General features: G+C 35.1%; 1 protein-coding gene across 4 annotated transcripts in view; it reads right to left on the bottom strand.

Annotated features, from left to right (window-relative positions):
• MIPOL1 (mirror-image polydactyly 1) overlaps positions 1–16511 on the bottom strand; it is a 324048-nt gene that overhangs the window by 219081 nt on the left and 88456 nt on the right. For all 4 annotated transcript variants that reach the window (XM_059371253.1, XM_059371256.1, XM_059371255.1 and 1 more), the window contains exon 7: positions 10749–10878. In XM_059371253.1, the coding sequence (XP_059227236.1) occupies positions 10749–10878 (130 nt within the window). The remainder of the gene's footprint in view (positions 1–10748; positions 10879–16511) is intronic.

Below are 16511 nucleotides of genomic sequence, written 5' to 3'. Positions count from 1 at the left end.
ATGGGGCTCGGGGGGTTGGGAAGGCTTGGTGGTGGGTATTAAGGAGGGCATGTATTGCATGGAGCACTGGGTGTGGTGCATAAACAATAAATCTTGGAACACTGAAAAAATAAAATAAAATTTAAAAACAAAACAAAACAACAACAAAAATTTTACTTATTTATTTGAAAGAGAGTGAGCACAAACCAGGGCGGGGGAAGCTGAAGAGGGAGAAGCAGGCTCCTGCTGAGCAGGAAGCCCATTGTGGGACTCCATCCCCAGAGAGCAGACGCTTAAACAACTGAGCCACCCAGGCACCCCTAAACTTTAAAATTGATCTCAATTTTGCTCTATGGTTATCCCTGTAAGTACAGTGATAAATGGTCATTAAGAGAAAACCAAAACTTTAATGAAAATGAGCAAATGGTTAATCTGAGATACGAAAAATTCATACAAACAAGTAACTTTCAATATAAACATGAGTCTGGGAAGAGAAAAGGCTAATATTTATATTTTTCTATTTGTATTTCTTTAAAAGCTTCAGGAAGTACTTGTCATGGATATCAAAGATTAACTGCATCACAATTTAGTCTCAACCAGATTATTTGCAAACTTTCTGTAAACAGTCATATAATATTTTAGACTTTGCTGTATGTTCTCTGTTGCAGCTACTAAATGCTGCCTTTGTAGTACAAAAGCATCCAAAGATAATATGTAAATGAACAGGTGTGGCTGTGCTACCATAAAACTTTATTCACAAAAACAACAGGAAGGATGGATGTCCACCACAGGTCTTTACTTTGCACATCCCTGATATAGAGCACTGGAAAATGGGACGAGATCTTTGATGTTAAAACACTGTTTAAGTGCCAACTGTGACATATTTTTCTGAGTTGGATCACTCAATACCCAGTTAAAGACTAATCACCTAAAAATTTGGATTTTAGAAAATAAAATTCAGTCTTACTAGTACATCACCTACTATATTACTTAAGAAAACATAAAAATTAGACAAAATCCTACTTTTAGAAAAAAGAAGATAATTTGAAACAGTTTACCAGGTTTTCTATTTTCTATATAAAATGACTTGTTGGAGGTTTAAGGTTTATTAACAGCATGTGTAACTGGCTTAATAAAGACTTAAAGTAATAGTTGATGTTATATGTAATACAGCTAACAAGCTATAAATTATATATCATTAAATGGAAATTTGCAATTATACAAAAGAATATCATCCTTTTGGAAACTAAATTATGCCTTTAACAGTCTAACCAGATATAGTCATGATAATGAGTAAGAATTTTGCTGAAGTAAATGTCCATGGGCTCAAGTTTCAATTGATTTCCTATACCTTGCATATTCTGACTGACACCCCTGCACGCTAAGTGAAAAGACCCATGCATGAAATGTCACATTTCTTGATTTATCCCTAGATCAGTCGATATCGTGTCTTTCCTTTCTGAACCTATAGTCATTCACCTTGTTCAATGGGAAGAAGTTAAACTTTGACCTCAAATGATAAAAGGAACTAGTGATCACCCTAATCAAAAAACTCTGAATTGTTTATTTTTATTCTCTTTCATTTTTACACAGTATCACCTTAATATGTTAAAAAGAAAAACTGAAGACACTGAGTATCACATGACCTCAAAAGCCGGAATATACATACACAAATGTATCTGTATTAGTAAGTAAATTTTAGTCATTTTAACTTGAATCCTTTTTACTTTTTTCCTAGCTTTGGCTAAAAGTGAAAAGAAAAAAAGCACTGAAGATTCAAGGGGTAGGGGAAGGCAGACATGGCAGAATATAAGAAAAAACAGACATCACAAAAAGACAGAAGTAGATCAGAACTGGCAAAGATGAAAAGAAAATGACAGAAAGAACTTGAAGATTATAGGAAGCAAGAAATAAGGAATTAAGACAAAAAGAGACAGGAAATAATGTGTATTATTTCAACTTATAACCTAGTGCCTCCAAATATGCTTTTCAGTCAAGCAAAGCTCAATTGGTTCTACCTTAAGGAATTCACCTAAAATGCACTACTAAAAGTTCAGAACCTACAGATGCCAACTGAGTAGAACGGAGCTTCCACAGTGACATTTAAAACTATGCTGACAGGGGCGCCTGGGTGGCTCAGTGGGTTAAAGCCTCTGCCTTCGGCTCAGGTCATGATCCCAGTGGGATCAAGCCCCACGTCAGGCTCTCTGCTCAGCAGGGAGCCTGCTTCCTCCTCTCTCTCTGCCTGCCTCTCTGTCTACTTGTGGTCTCTGTCTGTCAAATAAATAAATAAAATCTTTAAAAAAAAACAACAACTATGCTGACATATGCAGACATAACAAGCTGTTGTTCTTCCCTCCTATGTATTTTTCCTGATCTCCCCAATCCGCACCCCTAGACTATAAAACTGTAGGAGTGGACTACAACATGTTCCAAAGAAACATTAATTATTCACATCAATTAATATTATTTTAAGAATTTATGCAGTTATTTCTTTAATGTCTGTCTTCTCAAGTATACTAGGATCATAATGCTGCATTCTGAGTAACCTGACAGTACACAGTCAATAATTTTTTTTAAAAAGATTTTATTTATTTGACAGACAGAGATCACAAGTAGGCAGAGAGGCAGGCAGAGAAAGGGGGAAGCAGGCTCCCTGCTAAGCATGAAAGCCCGATGTGGGGCTCGATTCTAGGACCCTGGGATCATGACCTAAGCCGAAGACAGAGGCTTTAACCCACTGAGCCACCAAGGTGCCCCTCAATAAATATTTATTGAATGGATTAAATAAACTAAAAGAAAAGGCTTGGGATTGAGTGTTTTTCTTTTCTCCCTTTCCCACTTCTCCCTTAATACAAATGCTACAAAGAACAAATGATAAAGGGTCTGCCTTGGGGAACCTTAATTTTAACATATTATAATAAAAACTGGAAACAAATGTATGCACAAATTAAAGTAGACAATTGAAGGTTAAAAAAATAGAAAAATAGAAAGAGAGATTCAAATTAAATTGAGCCATCGATTAAAGAGAGAATGAATAAAACTAAGAGACTAAATCAGTAGAGGCTCTAAGGAAAAAGTTTTGATTTGGGTACGTGGGCAGATGGTTGGGACAAGGGATCAAGGCAAAATAAGGTTTTTAAAAATGAATTAATATTTCCATTTGGTAAGTTTGAGTCACCTATGCAAGTCTGAGATAGATAAGTCCTACAATGTGTAATTGACTTTGACTCCTTGGGCAAGTGGTCAACCACTCAAAGTTTTTTCACCTATAAAGTATAAACATCATCCCCTTGAGGAGTTGACATTGTATAAAAAGCTGATTTGTTATCTTTGGGATGTGATTTTGATTTCTGAAAGAAACAAAATCTATTTAGAAGCAAATTTCATGAATAAAATTGGTAATGGGGGTGCCTGAGTGGCTCAGTCAGTTAACCATCTGCCTTCAGCTCAGGTCATGATCCCAGAGTCCTGGGATAGAAGCTGAACAGGGAGTCCGCTTCTCCCTTTGCCCCTGCTCCTCTCTCCCTCTCATGCTTTCTCTCCCTCCCTCTCTCAAATTAATAAATAAAATCTTTTAAAAAATTGGTAATCAACCGAGGTAACAAGATTCATAGTCATGAATTACATGTAAATACAGCACTGTGCAGCAGGTGATAAACTGAATGTAATAGTACTTCCAAATTTCCAAATTCCCAAAGAAGAGTCGTAAAGATATAATGAAAGTACTGAAATACTGAAAGTACTGAAATAAAAAAGGTGTCTACTTTTTAAAGTTAAGTTTAAAAACATTTGGCCCCAGGCTCCTGGGTGGCTCAGTCAGTAAAGCATCTGTCTTTGGCTCAGATCATGATCCTTCTCTCTGCCTGCCACTTCCCCTGCTTGTGCTCTGTCAAATAAATAAAATCTTTAAAAAGTAAATAAATAAAAACATTTGACCCCAGCAAGTGTTTTTGTAGATATAAATAAACTGATTTTAAAAGGCATATGGAGGGACGCCTGGGTGGCTCAGTGGGTTAAGCCTCTGCCTTTGGCTCAGGTCATGGTCTCCGGGTCCTGGGATCGAGTTCTGCATCCGGGCTCTCTGCTTGGCAGGGAGACTGCTTCTTCTCTCTCTCTCTCTCTCTCTCTGCCTGCCTCTCTGCATACTTGTGATCTCTCTCTCTCTTTCTCTCTCTGTCAAATAAATAAATAAATAAATCTAAAAAAAAATAAAAAAATAAAAGGCATATGGAAAAGTAAAGGTACTAGAATAGCCAAAACAATTCTGTAATAAAAGAGCAAAATTAGATGGCTCAACATTATCCGATTTCAGACACTATAAAGATTCAATAATCAATACCATTAGTATTGGCAAAGGAACAGATGCACAGATCAATGGAAGAGAAAATAAAGTCCAGAAATTAATCCATACAAATATAGTCAACTGAGTTTGAAAAAGGTGCAAGGAAACGTAATAGAGAAATGATGGCCTTTCCAACAAATGGTACTGGAATAAATGAATGTCCATATACGAAAAACAAGTACCATCTACCTTACACAAAAATTAACTCAAAATAAATCACAGATCTAAATGTAAAACATGAAACTTATAAGCTATAGAAGGATTTCAAAAAGCCTGTATAACCTTATATATAGCAATGAGTTTTAGATTCAATACAAAAGTACAATACATAAAAGAAAAAAAATCAATAAACTGAATTTCGTCAATATTTAAAACTTAGGTTCTGCTAAACACATCGTTAAGAGAACAAAAGCATTCACTGTTGATGGGAACACAAAATAGTGTAGTATAGCTACTCTGGAAGATATTGTGGCAGTCTCTTCTAAAGTTAACATAGATTAAATAGAGGCCCCAGAAATTATGTTACTAGGTTTAGCCAACTGATTTGAAAGCATATGTCCACACAAAACCTGTATGCAAATACTTATAGCAACTTTATTCAAATCATCAAAAATTAGAAAAAAGAAAAGAATCACCAGGAGGTGAGAGGATCGTAGGATAGTATGAAGACTATGAAAAAGTGCCTGAGTTTATTACAAACTATATTACATAACTTCACTGAAGGATTGGAAGGAAAAAAGAAGAGCCATTCTAAGTAACTTTGGAAAGTGGTACTTTGGAAACTGTAAGATTAAAGACAAAAGGAACTATATATGAACAGTGTACTCTAGTAAGAGAAGTTGTTTCTCATGGGGGTATACGTTAATGATTCTGAAAGAGTTATAACGTATATTGGGGTCGAAGAAATAAGGAAATGATGGATGGTGGAGATGGAAACCAGGTTTCTTATTGTTGGAGGAAATTATGCATAAGAAAAAGGAGAAAGCCAAAATGAACTATGTAGCACTGGATTAGTCAGAGAAATAAGTATAAACTCAAATTTAGCTTAATAAAGATCCAGATAGATACATAGATAAATATTTCATATATGTGCATGTATATCAATTAGTATACATATATATAAATTTTGTAGCTCTTTCCACTGATTGGGACTAAAAGTAGTCACACCAAGTAACAATGAGCACACCTAGCATCCCAATCTTGGTTTCTAATACCATTTTCCAATAAAAGGAATCACAGCCTTTTGAGGAATGGCTGAGTTTATGGATAAGGTACATCCCTATACATCCCTACACATCCCTATAAGACATGACCCCAGGGGCATTCTGTGGTGCCAGAGAAGTAAGTGTTTAAAAATCAAAAGGATGGAGAATGTGTCAAAGGGATATGGAGGTCAACCAGAAGAGCTTCCAATGGTCAAGCTGCAATACTTCAAGCGACAAAATAAACAACACAGTATTAGATTATAATCCAAAGTATTAAATGAGTACCCATGAAGTCTATACTAATACAAACAAACAAAAAAATAAATAAATGAAGGAGAAGAGACAAATCTCTTGTACTGAAGAATTATAAATAATTTGTGTAGATATTTTCCGTGAGGGAAGTAGAGCTCAATTAACATCTCAATCCACACCCTTTATCCCCACCTCGGAGTACGGGCTGCACTTAAGTAATCTGCAATTAAGTAATATGAAATCTTTCATATTTCAAAGAATATGAAAGGGGAATGTTGGTAAGTAACATGGAGAAACATGGCAAGCACTACCTTGGCTAGGTGACCAAGATTAACATCACTGATGTTAAATCATGTTGATAGCATAATGTTGAAATAATATGATGAGAATGGCACTTTAGTCCTGTACTCTTGGTCTCCCCAAAACCCATACCTCAGTCTAACCACGTGAAAAAAATTCCTAAAAACCCAAATTGAATAATATTCCATCAAATGCCTGACTAATAATCCTGAAAACTGTCCAAGTCATCCAAAACGAGGGAAATCTGAGAAAATATGACTAGACTAGGCAAAGGAGACATAGCCACCAAGTTAATATGGGATCCTGGATGGGATCTTAGAACATAAAAAGGACATGAGAAAAATTAGTGAAATCTAAAGAAAGTGTAGAGCTTAGTTACTAATTATGTACCACTGTGCTTTCTCCCCTGTGACATATGTAACCATGATAATGTAAGCCATTAACAAAAAGGAAAACTGGAGAGAGGTTGTATGGAAACTCCCCTGTACTATCTTTGCAAATTTTCTGTAAATCTAAAAGTATTCTAAAATAAAAGTTTATTGGGGGAAAAAAAGGAAGTCTAAGTAAAGACTGTGGAGTGAAATCTGAACACAGAAATCTGCCACATGAACAGAAGGTAAAAAATTAGTCAAACAGTAAAGGAAGTAAGACATCACATGGTAATTCTTAAAAGTAGGATAGAGAAATGATGATTTGGGCCAAGTTCACCAAACCTCCTCTTTTATACCTAAAAACAGGTATGGAGAAAAGACAATGAGTTCACCAAATCCTGAGAATTTTTCACTAATACCGCACAGCTTAGAAATAACCTGAGAGACCAATGAGTTGAATATGCATAGATTGCCCAGAGAAAAGTAAAATCCTTCCTGAACAGAAGAATCCTGTATTACAGAAGACTCTTTACAAAGAAGGAAGAAGCATCAGAGTGGACCATTTTCCACTACACCAGTGGAACAAATAAAAGCCCTAAAGTAATACTCCACAGAACCTAGATATACACAAGAACAGGTAGAGTGAGCCCGTGGTCCACTCCAAGACACCTCACAAAACCTCTCAGGCAGTGCAGAACTTGCAACAAAAGGGGTATATAGCCTAAGGGAGAGTTTCCCATGCTCTCCACACATCCTCCAACCCAGCCCATTGCCACAAGGACTGTACAGAAAGGTGACCAAAAGCAATGCCTTGCCAAGAAACTGTAGCTCTGAGGAGAAGGTAAATTGGTTTCAAATAATATGAAACGTTTATCGAGGAAATCTCACTTGCACTATATCAGAACAAAGAAAAGTTCTTGACAATTTACATTATGAGCAAGATGAAGAGAAGTGACATGGAAATTATGAATACACTACAAACATATGATAAATATAAAAAATAATATAAACCAAAGGAAAGAAGAAAAATTTCCAATCAGCGGTTGGTATCTTAGAAGAACATAATAAGAACATGAATTCAAGAAAGGAAAGTTCCAAGAGAAGATGCCAAACAAAAAAGTGAATGAAATGGGATGTTGAAAACTTAAGGGAATGTGCTGAGAACCATAAACAAATGAATATATAAAAATTTAATAAATGAACTAGAAAAAATAGGGACAGGAATAGTGACAATTGGAATTACTAGTATAAAGAAAAGGCTAGAGATGATCACAGTAAATGCAGAGGAAAAGAGAGGGATTCAAATAATTATTGAACAGATAATATATAAAGACAAAAGTGCCCCAATATACAAATAACTAGAGTCTCTAAAACAACCTAACAAATAGAATACAAACTTCACAAATCTAAAATTTCCATAACTAAAAGAAGCATATAGCCCTAGAAGAGGCATGCTGTGGGTTCCAAATATGTTATGAAAGACAAAGCAAAACGAATACCATGATTAAGTTCTTCTACTTCAAAAACAAAGAATCCTTCAGGTATCCAGGCAGAAAATAATCAAACACCAAAAACCAAAACAAGTCCCGATAAGGGAAAAAAACCTGTGACCTGACTTCTTTTTAGCCAAACTCAATCTCAAAAAATAAGGTAACATTTTTAAAATATTTTTTTAAAGATTTTATTTATTTATTGGACAGACAGAGATTACAAGTAGGCAGAGAGGCAGGCAGAGAGAGAGGAGGAAGCAGGCTCCCTGCTGAGCAGAGAGCCCGATGCGGGACTCGATCCCAGGACCCCGAGATCATGACCTGAGCCGAAGGCAGCGGCTTAACCCACTGAGCCACCCAGGCGCCCCCATTTTTACAATGTTTTGAACAAAATACTTAACTCAATAACTTTATTCATAACCAACTTGAATATAGGAATAACACAAAGCCAGTTTGAAGCATGCTAAATCTGAGAATAAAGTATTTATTAGCCTTTCCTCAAAAAACTGAAAATGAAATTCAGTTATCCAGGGATTTCCCAGAATAAAGAAATCAGGTATAGGGGCGCCTACATGGCTCAGTGGGTTAAAGCCTCTGCCTTCGGCTCGGGTCATGATCTCAGGGTCCTAGGATAGAGCCCCACACAGGGCTCTCTGCTCAGCAGGGAGCCTGCTTCCTCCTCTCTCTCTACCTGCCTCTCTGCCTACTTGTGATTTCTGTCTGTCAAATAAATAAATAAAATCTTCAAAAAAAAAAAAAAGAAATCAGGTATAAAATTTCATGTATAAAAAAAGTTGCAGATAATAACCATTCAACCATTTTAAATACAAAATCAAAATAAACATCAGGGTGATATTTTGGCTATAGAACCCAATATAATTTCTACAAAGATTTTAAAACTAAAACTTATAAGAAAAAAAGGAGTTTAAAGGTTATTTCATAGGTGAAAGTTATATGATACTGTTTAACTGAAACACTGCATGATTCAGAAAACTGAAAAGAACTAATGATTCTAACACCTTACTGTTTTTCAGTCTCTTTTCTTAAATTCTGAAGGATCTTTGGGGAATTAATACAGTTTACTATAAGAAAACTTTGCATGAAGTTCAAAAATTTCTTAGTTTCACTTCAATTATTACTCCCAAATTCAAGTTAACACACAGCACCAGCTATGAACCAGGTACTTTTCAATATTTATTAAATCATTTAGTCCTCATAACTTATACAAAGCAGGCACTATTTACCCATTTTGTAGGCAAAAAATTGAGTCCCAGGGACTCTGAGTAATTTGTCCACAGCTACACAGCTAGGAAGCAACAAAGTCAAGATTCAAATACAGATGTTTGGATCTGGATTCTGTGCTGTTAACCTCTACATGATATTGCCTCTCAAATAAAACAGCATGTAGAAAATTATATGATTTTTATCAAATTAGTTCTATGTCTACATCCATTCAACCACCAACCATCCATTCTGGTAGATAATAGTATTTAACTATATAAGCAAAAAAAATGTTTGGAATAATGTTTCTCTATTGATAAAGATAGTTATTTGGTAGTAGGTACTGGAGAATTCACGTAAATTTTTTTGCTTTCTTTGTTTCTATTATTCGATGAGTTTAATGCTTTATAATGAGTATCAGTCTTCAAAAAAAAAAAAAAAAGAAGCCATTAATCTAAACAAAAAACAAACCACATTACCTAATCACAACTTGAACACTGTCATGTTAATTATTTAATGACTTTTTGTCTCCCTAATGAGCAATGTTTTAATTAGTACTTTACTATAATCCCCCAAAGAGCCTAGAACAATGTTGGGCAGAGCAAACACTCAATAAATATATTGATGGATCATCATAAAATATTACATTACTATACTGTACCTATCTTTTTATTTTTTTTTAAAGATTTTTATTTATTTATTTGACAGAGAGAAATCACAAGTAGACGGAGAGGCAGGCAGAGAGAGAGGAAGGGAAGCAGGCTCCCTGCTGAGCAGAGAGCCCGATGTGGGACTCGATCCCAGGACCCTGAGATCATGACCTGAGCCGAAGGCAGCAGCTTAACCCACTGAGCCACCCAGGCGCCCCTATATTGTACCTATCTTACAAGTAGTATATTTCTAGATGCTCTTGAGTCTTGACCTAAATCTGACTCCTTCGACTAGCATCATTTACATTATCAGGGAGCTTGAAGAAAAAGAGAATCTTAAGCTCCACACCATACTTACGAAATAAGAACGAACATTTTAACAAGATTTCCCAACTGCTTGAAGCCATACTAAAAATTGAGAATTTCTAGAGCATTATTTATCTAAGTGTGGTCCATTATTTACCTAAGTCAGAATCACCTAGGTTGCTTGGTAAAAATGTAGATTCTCGGGCTCTACACTATTTCAAGTATCATTAGAGTTTATGATACACCTAATAAAAGTAAAAAGTAGTAACAAATAGGAATGAGCATATTATGCAGAGAGCAATGGTAGAACCCACATAGTTTAAATAAATCAAGAAAGTGATAATAAGAGAGGGAAGAAAAGAGGCATCGCTAAGGAAAGTAGAGTAAAGATATCAAGAGTAGGCTATGAAGAAGTAGAGTCATTGTACAGAGTGCTGTGTATTCCCCTGAACTCCCCTCTTTTTTTAAACTGTTATCCTGACATGCAAACTACTACAGCATGATTGTGAGAATGTGGAATTTACCCATGTATGCAGCAACCAATAACTTTTCTTAATATGTAAACACCACATAACGCATGCACTTATAAATGTTCCAAAAGTCACATATAGTTTTAAATGTATACTTACACTTTCAGAGACATTTCCATATGTTTGGCTCGAGCAATTGCTTCATCTCTCTCCTCATTGGCTAACCGCAGTCGAGACATAATAGCTTCATCACGTTCCTTCTGTGCAAAATACACTTCTTCAACCAGAGCTACCAAAATATATAATCCATAATTAATTAGAGAAAATTTAAAAATGCATACTTTCAGTAAAAATAAAAAGCAAATACAATTTTTATTTTACTAAATTAAATTAGTTTCAATTAATATTTGGAAAAACATTTTTAAAAGCTACTACAAAATTGAGATACATTTCATACCCATAAAAACACAAATTAAAAGGCCAAATAATAACAAATACTATTAGCTCATGAAATAAAGAAACTCACGCATACACTGCAGATAGGTATATATATTTCTACAGCCATTTGAAGGGCCATTTGGCAATATTTATTACAGTTAAAGATTTGTCTATAACCTGGCAAATCTCCTCTTTTGTATGAGGCCTAGAGAAATTCTTGTACATGTGCACAAGGAAACGTATATAAAATGTTTATTGCAGCATTATATTATAGCGAAAACTGAGAAGTAGCTCAAATGTCCAATAACAGGAGCAAGAATAAATAAATTACTAAACATTCAAAATGGAATACAACATTTAAAACTAATTAACTATGGACAAATGGACATATTTCAACAATAAAATTATGGCAAAAATTGCAAGGTACAAGGCAAAACAACTCTACCTATCATTATGGTCAATTAGTGAAAATACTAAAATAAATATGGCAATGATAATCATCAACTTCAGGACAGTAGTTATGTCCACAGCATAGTGAAAGGAAAGGAAAGAAAATGGGACCAAGGAAAAGGAAATGGGCAGAGCTGACCTCTTTAGCACTGAGCATCTCCAGGAGCATCGTTTATATAGATGGTAATACAAATGACCTCATCTAAATTTGTACAGCTCTATATAGGGAGATTTGATGTTATCTGAAATTGTCATTGCTCATGCATAATTTCTACCTGAAATCCTAAAACATAACTTTTAAAGTATCACTGCAACATTAGACAAAAAGGGGTTCAAATACCTAGGTCACTGAACCAAACTCTATTTACACTGTCAAACCACAAAAATAGGGAAGATGTTTGAAATGTTCTTGCTAACATTTGTCATAGATTATGCATAGCTAATCAAGAGTTATTCTTCTATTATTTAAATTATAACTGGTAGAAAAGAAACCCTGAGAGAAAGTCAACTATATATTTTCCATAGTAGAAGATAAGATGGAACATGTAACAGCAAAGCTAAAGTCAAAACCATTTCCAAGAAAGTGAGCCTAAGGGAAGAGAGATATATTCATTCATTTTTTTACTCATCCATTAATTTATTCTTTCATCAAATATTTATGAAATTCCTGTGTCAGTCACCTATCCAGTTTAAAGCAGTAGGACTACCACATTCTAAAAAGTCCTTACCTTCCTGGAGATGTATACATTCTATTATAGAGAGACTGACAGTAGAGAAAGAGCAGAGCCAAAATTAAACAGGAAGATAGACAGAAGTTAAAGTTTTGAAGGAAAATGAGGGTGTGTCAGAGAAAAAAAGAGTAATTTGGAAGGTGGGAAAAGAATAAACTAATTTAGAAAGGTGGCCAGAAAAGGGCTTTTTAAATAAATGACATTTCAATACATGCATGTGTGTGTGTGTGTGTGTGTGTATTTGAAAGTAAACTAATAAGCAGAATAAAAAGTAATACAAAGGCCCTAAAAGTATTAGACGAACAGCAGTAAGGCCAGGGTGTCTGAAGCACAGTGAGAAAGGGTGAGAGCTCTGGGAGATCATATATATATATGCCATCCTAGACTAGAGGAGATTATGCGGAGTGAAATAAGCCAAGCAGAGAAAGTCAATTATCACATGGTTTCACTTACTTGTGGAACATAAGGAATAGCATGGAGGAAATTAGGAGAAAAAAAGGAAAAGTGAATTGGGGGAAATCGGAGGGGGAAACGAACCATGACAGACTGTGGACTCTGAGAAACAAAGAGAGTTTTGGAGGGGAGGGGGGGAAGGGAATGGGTGTGCCTGGTGGTGGGTATCGAGAAGGGCACGTAGTGCATGGAGCACTGGGTATGGTGCGTAAACAATGAATTTTGGAACACTGAAAAAATAAAATAAAATAATAAAAGTTGAAAAAAAAAAGATGAAGTAATAGGATCTGGATTTGTCCTTCCACTTAAATCAATTTTTAAAAAAGATTTTACCTATTTATTTGAGAAAGAGAGAGAAAAAGAGAGCGTGTGCACACACTTGGGGATAAGGACAGAGAGAGAGAGAAAAGAAGACTCCACAATGAGCAGGAACCCAATGCAGGGGCTTGATCCCAGGACCCTGGGATTACGACCTGAGCTGAAGGCAGACTCTTAACCAACTGAGCTACCCAGGTGTCCCAAAACAATTTTTAAAAATGGACAAAATATATAGAATGACAGCTTTCAAGACTGTAAGGAAACAAAGAACAGTGAGTGACATGAGGAAACAAATGAGTTGAGCCTATGATTGGCCCTGCTTAATACCCTGAAAGAAATTCCAGAAAATGACACAGGAAAAGAAGAATCGAGGACAAGCCCAACTGATTCCACAATTTTGGAGGGTAGAGATATAATATGGGGAAACCAAAGCAGTTGAAATTCACAAGAGACTATTAGAAGAAAAACAGTGGCAAAGAAAGAAAATTTTGGAGACGTCTTCCTCAAAAAGTCAGCTGAACATGTGTGCACGTGTGTAAGTAAACTACTCCATACAGGGGAAAGAGAAACCTAAGAGGATTAGAGGCAACAGTGCCCTGGGTGCCACAAAACCAGATATAAAGTATGTTATTCCCACCAGCCAGATCAGAAAATTACAAGATTCATGAGGTACTGCATAGAGTACTCAGAAGGGTCTTGCCTCAGTAGTGGGGATTAATTAACCCTAAACACTGCTCTGGTAACATCTAGCATATCTTTAAAACAAGACCCAAAAGGAGAAACCTGTTTCCAAAAAACATAAGTACAACTGATAAGAAAGCTCAAAAATATTTTATAAGAATACAAAATAGCTTCCAAAATGTTAAAATTCATCATGGTATCCAAATGCCAGGCATGCAAACAAGCACCAAAATTAGGACAAATGACAAAACAAAAATCAGCCAACTAATACATAACCCTGTTTTACATGTGTTTCTGTTTAAAGATACTTGTTTAACATATACTATTGATTTAATAACATTGAATCCAAAGCCAAGAGCACTGTATAACTCATTCCTGAACAAAACTTACCTATTACATGTTTTCTCCATAACTCAACGTCATAGCCTTCTTGTACACAGGGAACACTAGACAGGATTTCAGCACTACACTTGGGGGCTGTTTGAAACTGGGAAATCACCAGTAAAAGGCACAAAAATGAAGTAATTCTAACACTAAATAAGCTTTAAAAAACCCACTAATTTACAGGATAAGAGCTGAAACAAGAAGGTAGCATATGGCCTTGAATGGGATTATAATGGCTTTGCTTTTCTTAGTTTGTTATTTTAGTAATTTTTATTAATTTTTAAAGGTAAAATAACCTTTCATTCCACAAGACGAATACAAAGCCTAAAACTATAAACAGTCTGGGAGAGAACCATGAATTTAGGTAGGTAAAGCTTTCTTGACCATAGTACCAAAGCATAGCCCATTTTTAAAAATTGATAAACTGGACTTTAATCTAACTCAATTAAAAATCTCCACTCTTCAAAAAACATGGATAAGAAAGTTAAACAAGTCACAGAAAGAAAAAGATAATTGCAAAGCATATATCAGATAAAAGACTTGCATCCAGTCATAATTTTTAAAACTCTCAAACCTCAGTAATAAGAAAACAACAACAACAAAAAAACCCAATTAAAAATGGGCAAAAGCCTTAGACACTTTATCAAAGCAGACATATTGATGATAAATAAGCACAAGAAAAGGTGCTCAACATCTTCAGTCATTAGAGAAATGTAAATTAAAACTACGAGATAACTACCACATACCTATTACAAAGGCTAGAATGAAAGCATGATTAAAGCTGCTGGGAAGAAGGGAGAGCAAATGAAATCCTCATTCACTGCCCATGGGAATACAGGATGGTGCAATCACAGTTGGTCGGCTTCTCAAAAAGTTAAACACGCACCTACTGAAAGACTCAGCTATTTAACTCACAGGTATTGATCCAAGACAAATTAAAGCATATGTCCATACAAAGACACACAGATATTCACAGTGTCTTTATTTATACTAGCCCCAAACTAGAAACAAAAATTTCTATCCACAGATGACTAGATAAACAAACTCTATGGAAAACTGTGCTAAACTAACTGGATATCCACTTGCATAAAATCAAAAGCTTTTAATCAACAGTTAGATAAGGTTAATAAATTCTTGTAATGAACATAGCTTTTAGAAGAACCTGTACTTTCCAGCACAATTTTCATAGGTTGTTTTTTTTTTTTTTAAGGTAGTATCATTAATACTATGTGGCTTTCTGTAGCTCTACTCATTCTGCGCCTATGTATGTATTAATTCATCAAATAGAAGTTTCTATTTTGAAAGAAACTTCTGCCCATGATATACTATATAATAATGAGTTTTAATCCTCCCTGATAATTGTATGCAATTTTCTTCCAGGAAGGATACTCATAACAGCCTAGAGAAAGCAACATTGTGTGTTAGGAAGAATGTGGGCTTTGATTCAGATCCAAAGTGTCAACATACTAAAGTTAGGTCACCTGCTTTTGTGTATTTTTAAGTTATTTTAATCTCAGAGCAGGTGCATAAAATGTATATGATACCTCTATTTATGGTTGTTAGGGAAAAATTAAGTGAGATAATATATGAAAGCTCTTGGCCAAATAAGTAGATTCTCAACAAACACTGGTTCCATGCCACCATTACCATTACCACTCTCAATCCACAGATGCACCATGTGGCTCATTTCTAGATATATTAAAGAGATGATTTTGATTAATTTGGACCATCTATATACATGTATGTATACCTATATATACCCATACACATATACGTATATACATACATGTGCATATTTTGTTGGCATTCAAAAATTACACATGGGAACTGAAAGAAAAATTATTTAGAACTCATTCTATATTGTATATTGTGCACTATAATGACATAATAATTTGTACAAAACATCACAATATTCTAAGATATTTCATATTATAAAACACTTCTAATTTCACTCTTATGTTTACTGCAACATTATTTATAAAACCCAAGATATGGAAGCAACCCATGTCCACTGATAGATGAATGGGAAGGAAGATGCATATATATATACACACACACACACACACACACACACACACACACACACAATGGACTATTACTCAGCTACAAAAAAGAATGAAATCTTGCCATTTGTGACAACATGGATGGACCTAGAGGGTATTATGCTGAATAAAATAAGTCAGAAAAAGAAAGAACAAATATCATATGATTTTACTTATACACAGAATCTAAAAACAAAACAAAATTGGAAAAAAATTAACAAAAAACAGAAATTATTCCATTAACAGAGAATAAACTGGTGGGTACTAAATGGGGATGTCATGGGAGAATGGGCAAAATGGGTGATGGGGAGTGGGAGATACAGGCTTCCCATTATGGAATGAATATGTCATAAGGATGAAAGATACAGCATAGATAATGTAGTCATTGGTATTAGTGGTATTTAATAGTGTTGTATGGTGAAAGA

The sequence above is a fragment of the Mustela nigripes genome, chromosome 13, assembly GCF_022355385.1.
Source record: "Mustela nigripes isolate SB6536 chromosome 13, MUSNIG.SB6536, whole genome shotgun sequence".
NCBI classification, from domain to species: domain Eukaryota; kingdom Metazoa; phylum Chordata; class Mammalia; order Carnivora; family Mustelidae; genus Mustela; species Mustela nigripes.
This window is presented reverse-complemented; position numbering and strand designations above follow the sequence as displayed.